Source organism: Panthera pardus, unplaced genomic scaffold (assembly GCF_024362965.1).
Source record: "Panthera pardus isolate Hobbes unplaced genomic scaffold, ASM2436296v1 HiC_scaffold_307, whole genome shotgun sequence".
Taxonomy (NCBI): Eukaryota; Metazoa; Chordata; class Mammalia; order Carnivora; family Felidae; genus Panthera; species Panthera pardus.
This window is the reverse complement of record NW_026526885.1, coordinates 24,330-30,329: the sequence shown is the minus strand read 5'-3', so window position 1 is coordinate 30,329 and position 6,000 is coordinate 24,330. Positions and strand designations below refer to the sequence as shown.

General features: G+C 51.0%; 1 protein-coding gene across 1 annotated transcript in view; it reads right to left on the bottom strand.

The window, feature by feature from the left end:
* LOC128774437 (G-protein coupled receptor 143-like) overlaps positions 1-6,000 on the bottom strand; it is a gene marked incomplete at its 5' end in the record, with an annotated part of 29,009 nt that continues 23,009 nt past the window's right edge. Inside the window, one exon of the mRNA XM_053893520.1 lies at positions 1-380. Within this exon, the coding sequence (XP_053749495.1) occupies positions 286-380 (95 nt within the window). The remainder of the gene's footprint in view (positions 381-6,000) is intronic.

Genomic DNA, 6,000 nt, shown 5'->3' with positions numbered 1-6,000 from the left:
TCAGTTACAACGACTTTATTCACTTTTCTAAGGACCTGGGTCTGGCATTTACATTATAGGCAACCTCAGAAGGGTGGGGAGCAGCTGCTGTGTCTGGTCTGGAAGGAATTCTCTCTCTGTTCCCAAGCTCGTGCTCGCAGATCGCGTCTCTTACCACGGCTACTCCTCGGGAAGGAACCGTTACAACACGGCGAGGACAGGAAGGTTTGTGGGGAGAACGCAGTTCTAAAGAGTGAGAAACGCAGAACCTGAGGATGTGGGGACCGGACCCCTGTCACGTCCCCCTCAGAGGTCTCCCTGGGGTTCGGGAACAGATTCCACCTCATTTTCGTTGCGGGACCCGCTTGTGACATAGATTTCAACCGTGCTGGCGTCGGAACCTGGGGAGGAGAAGAGCGTCTCTTGTCAGCAACTGATGCAGGACCTTGCATCCATTTTCTGCCCCTTTTCCCAAGCGTCTGCCCTGGGCAGCCACGTGTGCGTCTCAGCAGAACCGCGTGGATGCCACAGACCAAACGGAAACCAACCGTGGGCCGACACGGGGGCTTCGGGGCCCTGTGCTGTCGGACCGGGGAGCACGGGATCACGGCGCGCTTGGGTGACCATGGGGACAGCTGCCACGGGGGTGGGGGGTGAAAAGGTCACCAGGGCCCCACGGGGCCCACACGGAGGAGACCGCCAGCCTCTGTCACACGAAAACACCTCCAAGTGGTCTTTTCATGCTTGCTGCCACGTGGTTCCAGGAAGAAGAGGCGGGTGAAGGACAGCAGAATTATTCCTGCCAGAAGAGGAATCTTGAAGATCTGTTCAGTCGTTCTGGTAACACACCTTCCTTCAGAACCTGGGGGCGTCCTTTGGAACAGACCTCAGAACTCTTTTTTCATTCTGCAAGTATCCAGGCGTGCCTCCTACATGCCAGGTCCCAGGTTGGATGTGGGCAATTGAGATGAAGACAGAAAGAAGGGTGGCCTTCTCAACCGCACATGGGGCAAGTAACCTTCACAAAAATCTCCAAATCCCAAACTCCCTCCACCAGTGGACCTTGCCGGTCAGTGTAGTCTCCACTCACGTCCCTCTCTGTTCACTCCCAACGCTCAGGCACACTGGCCTCTCTCACGCTCCCAACTCAGTCCTGCCACAGGGCCTTTGCACAATCGCTTCTGCCTGTAAAGCTCTTTTCCAGATTTTCTCATGGCTCCCTTCTACACTTCACTCAGATCTTAATTCAAATGGCCCTGGGAGAACCTCATCCTCAGGGAGAAATCCAGGACACCCGACCTGAAATCACTCCGCTGCCCCGTATGGCTCTGTTTTTCTCCATGGTATTTCACTACCCGAAAGATGATACAATCATTTGTATTTTTCATTCTGTCTCTGCTGCTACAGTGGAAAGTCCCGTTAGATGAGGGACCTGTCGTACTCACCGTGGTAGTGCCTGAAACAGCACCTGGCACATGGAATGTGCTCGATAAACAAATACTGAATGGATAAACACAGGGCAGCAAGTGTGCCCTGCCATCAGCAGGGTGCAGCACCAGCGTCCCGGGGAATCGGGACCGATGAGTAAAAAGAACGGCGGGAACCAGCACAACTTAAAAAAGAGACACGTGCACGGCTGTGGGGAACGCGTAACGAAGAAAAGAACATTAGCGTTCTCTGGAAAAGACAAGGCAACAGGAGAGCTGTCTGCGGAAACGCCTTGGAAGGCCTCGGTTACGGGAGGACGGGCCGATGTGACCGAGAAAAACCCAGCACGGTGCTGCAGTGCCCTCCCCCCACCGCACTCCGACCTTCCTCCCGGTGCCGGGCGAACAGGAAATCTGGGAGAACACGGGTCTGGGTAAGTCGGACCAAGTTCCATGAGCCCCATGAAGAGGTGAGTTTAGCGGGCAGTGGGAGGACCCACGCCGGCCATGGAGGCTGCAGGCGGACCCTGAGGAGAGTCTGGGGTGCCGACAAGGATGATGGGAGACCCGCTGCTTGCGGCAGTGAGCCTGGGATTCCAGGAAACCAGGCACAGCTGGGAAGAGACACTTCCAGAACCGCATTCCTGCCGGAGAAGCCGGTGGCACTTCAAAAAGACCGCATTTTCACAGGGTCACCCGCTGTTTATGAGGACACCCTGAGCTCATGGGAACTTGTCTGTGTGACTTCTGCGGTCCTTACAAAGGCTGCAGGGGAATATCACACGGTGGCTTGTGATCAAGGTCCGGGCTTTAGACATTTCCCCGTGACCTCACACTCCGGGGCTTGCTCTGGATCCTGTGGCTTTTTCAGAGTTCCGGGTTCTTTCATCCTCCCCCAGAGGCCCCGCAGAGGAAATCCATTTGTACCACAACAACTTTGTCAGATGCCAGTGATGCTGAAGCCACGGCCCCCGAGTCCAGCCCTGCCTGCGCGGACTTCAGCGGGTCCAGCAGGCTGAGACCTCCATGGATCTTCTCTTCTGCTCATGAAGGTCTCCAGAGAACACGCTGGCTGAGTGAGCAAGTCTCTGAGAAGATAATCCAATGAGGCTATTGGGGGATTGGGACGAATTCCATTGGTGCAAAGGGCAAGTACCTGACAGCTGTCCCTGCAGGAGAGGCAGATGCCCACAAGCTCGTGGCGCCCAAGGGCCAGCCCCCTTCCTCGTGACTCTCGAATGACCCTTGCAAGCCCCAGACAGGTGCTTGGGGACGCCGCGGCCCCATGTAGACCTGAGATTCGGGAAGGCACCTCACCTGTTGCTCCCGGATCCCCCGAAAGCCCGCAGCCCTCGGTCAGAGAGCCCCATCAGCGGGCACCCATGAGCCATACAGAACACAGGGCACTAGGGCCTGGATCTCCTTCAAGTCCTGAATTGGATCCAGGGAGCACGAGAGTCAGAGCCCCGGGCCCACTCTCTTCCACGCTTCCCTAGCAAGTACCATCCACAGGGCCACCTGGTGTTACATTCAGGAGAAGAGCAAGTGACAACAGGGAACCAAGGGTAAGACAAGGAATTGTGGGAGCGAGAACTGTGGATGCCCCAGGGGATACAGGAGGGAACAGAACTATGGGAAAGAACGGGAATTCTGGAGAGAATGAGGAACTATGGGAGAGAGGTGGAATCTGGGGAGAGACGGAGTTGTCAGGGACAATAAGAAATTAAGGGAGAGAGTTGGGGCGCCTGGGTGGCTCAGTCAGTTAAGCGTCCGACTTCAGCTCAGGTCACGATCTCACACTCCGTGAGTTCGAGCCCCGCGTCGGGCTCTGGGCCGATGGCTCAGAGCCTGGAGCCTGCTTCCGATTCTATGTCTCCCTCTCTCTCTGCCCCTCCCCCGTTCATGCTCTGTCTCTGTCTCAAAAATAAATAAACGTTAAAAAAAAAATTTAAAAAAAAAAAAAAAGAAGGGAGAGAGAATTGGGGGAGAAACAATTGTGGGAAACAGGCAATTGTGAGAAGGAATTATGGGGAAGAACAGAGTATTTAGCAGAGACAACATTTTACAAGAGACAGGATGTGGAAGAAAACAGCATTGTAGAAGAAAACAGACTTGTGAGAGACCATGAAGAACCCAGAACTGTGGAAGAAAGTGGGGACACTGGGAAAGAGAACTGGGAGAGAATTAGGCTATGGAGAATACGGAGAACTGTGGGACAGACAAGGCATTGTAGGACAAAAGGGATTATGGGAAAAGAATTGTGCGAGAGAAGGAATTGCAGGAGGCCAGGGACTGTGAGTGAGACAAGGAATTATGGGAAAGGAAGTCGAATTGTGGGACAGAAACAGAATTACGAGAGGGGCGCCTGGGTGGCTCAGTCGGTTGAGCGTCCAACTCTTGGTTTTGGTTCAGGTCACGATCCCAGCCAGGGTCGTGGGATCGACTCCTGCATTAGGCTCCTTGCCGGGTGTGGAGACTGCTTAGGATTCTCTCTCTCCTCCCTCTGCCCCTCCCCCCATTTGCATTCTCTCTCTCTCTCTCTCTCTTAAAAAAACAATTATGTGAACAAAGGGATTATAGAGAAAGGGGAATTGTGGGAAAGACAGGCATTGTGGGAAAAAGGGAATGGTGAGAAAAATAGGGCACCGTGCAAAAGACGAGAGCAGGGCAGTGAAAGGGGAACTGTGGGAACAACAAACGGTTATGAGAGAAAGGGTATTGGGAAGAACGAAGGAAACTGTAGAAGAAATGTATTATGGCAGAGACAGGAAATAGTGGGAAAGAACAATCTTGGGGGATGATGAATTGTAAGGTGGACGGGCAGTATGGTTTTTGGTGTTTTTTTTTTTTATTTTTGGTTGTCCAATGATATTTTTTAAAGTTTTTATTTAAATCCCAGTTAGTTAACATAACTATGATACTAGTTTCAGGTGTACGATATCGTGATTCAACACGTCCGTACAACACTCTGTACTCCTCACGACAGGTGCACTCTTTAATCCCCATCACGTATTTTACCCACCCACCCAGCACCTCCCCTCTGGTGACCATCCGTTTGTGCTCTATAGTGAAGACCCTGTTTCCTGGTTGGCGCCCCACCCCCTGCTTTTTTTGGAATTGGTCTTTCTCTGACTCATGTCTTTCGCTCAGCATAATACTTCTCTAGCTCCGTGTTTGATGTTGCAAATGGCAAAGTTTCAGTGGACACTTGGGCCGTTCCCATAACGTGGCTATTGTAGACAACACTGCAATAAACATCAATACCTAGTAGTGTGATTGATGGATCATAAGGTCGTTCTCTTTTTAACTTTTGAGGAAACTCCATACCGAAAAACACAAAGTTAAACACCACGAATTTTCAAAGATGCACTCGATGTTCATTGCAGCATTATTTACAATGACTAAATCAGGGAAGCGACCCAAGTATCCATCAACAGATGAATAAAGGGATGGTATATACATACAATAAAATATTTAATTTCATTAAAAGAATGAAATCTTGCCATTTGTAACAAAATGGATGGAGCTAGACGGTATAACGCTAAGTGGACAAAGAGAAAAAATACCATATGATTTCACTCATCATAGAATTTAAAAAACAAAACAAACAACGAGGGGCGGGGAACAAAAACATCAGACTCTTAAATATAGAGAACTGATGGTACCAGAGGGGAGGTGGGTCCGGGGAGGGGTGACAGGTGAAGGAGATTAAGAGGGCACTTCTGGTGATGAGCACTGAGGTACAGAATTGCTGGATTACTATGCTGTACACCTTAAGCTGACACTGTAATTACACCGGAATTTAAAAATAATAAAAGTATTAAATCAACAACCAAAAACAAAACAGAGCGAACTCTGGGAGAGAACAATAAAGTGTGAAAAGACAAAGGGTTATGGGAGAGCAAGACCCGTGTGAGAAAAGGGGAGTCGCGCGAATCAATGAAGAACCGTGGGAGGCCAAGCAGTGCAAGAATGACAAGAAATTGAGCGAGAAGAGAGCTGTGGGACAGAAGAGGATTATGGGGGAGACAGGGCACTGTGCGTAAGACAAGGGATTACTGGAAAGAAACGATTTTCATTAAGAAATGGCATTGCGGGGTGGGGGGGAGGGTGGGTGCCTGGGTGAGTCAGTTGGTTAAGCCTCTGACTATAAAAAAAGAAAACTTCTGGGGCGCCTGGGTGGCTCAGTCGGTTAAGCGTCCGACTTTGGCTCAGGTCATGATCTCACGGCTCGTGAGTTCGAGCCCCGCGTCGGGCTCTGTGCTGACAGCTCAGAGCCTGGAGCCTGTTTCGGATTCTGTGTCTCCCTCTCTCTGACCCTCCCCCATTCATGTTCAGTCTCTCTCTGTCTCAAAAATAAACATTAAAATAAAAATTAAAAAAAAAAAAAAAAAGAAAACTTCTTTTACTTATTTTGAGAGAGCGAGAGCAAGTGTGCCCGCGTGGGCGTGCAACTGGGGAAGGGACAGAGAGAATCCCAAGGAGGCTCCACACAGTCAGTGCAGAGCCTGATGTGGGGCTTGAGCCCCCAGACGGTGAGATCATGGCCCAAGCCCAAATCAAGAGTTGCATATGTACCTACTGAGGCACCCAG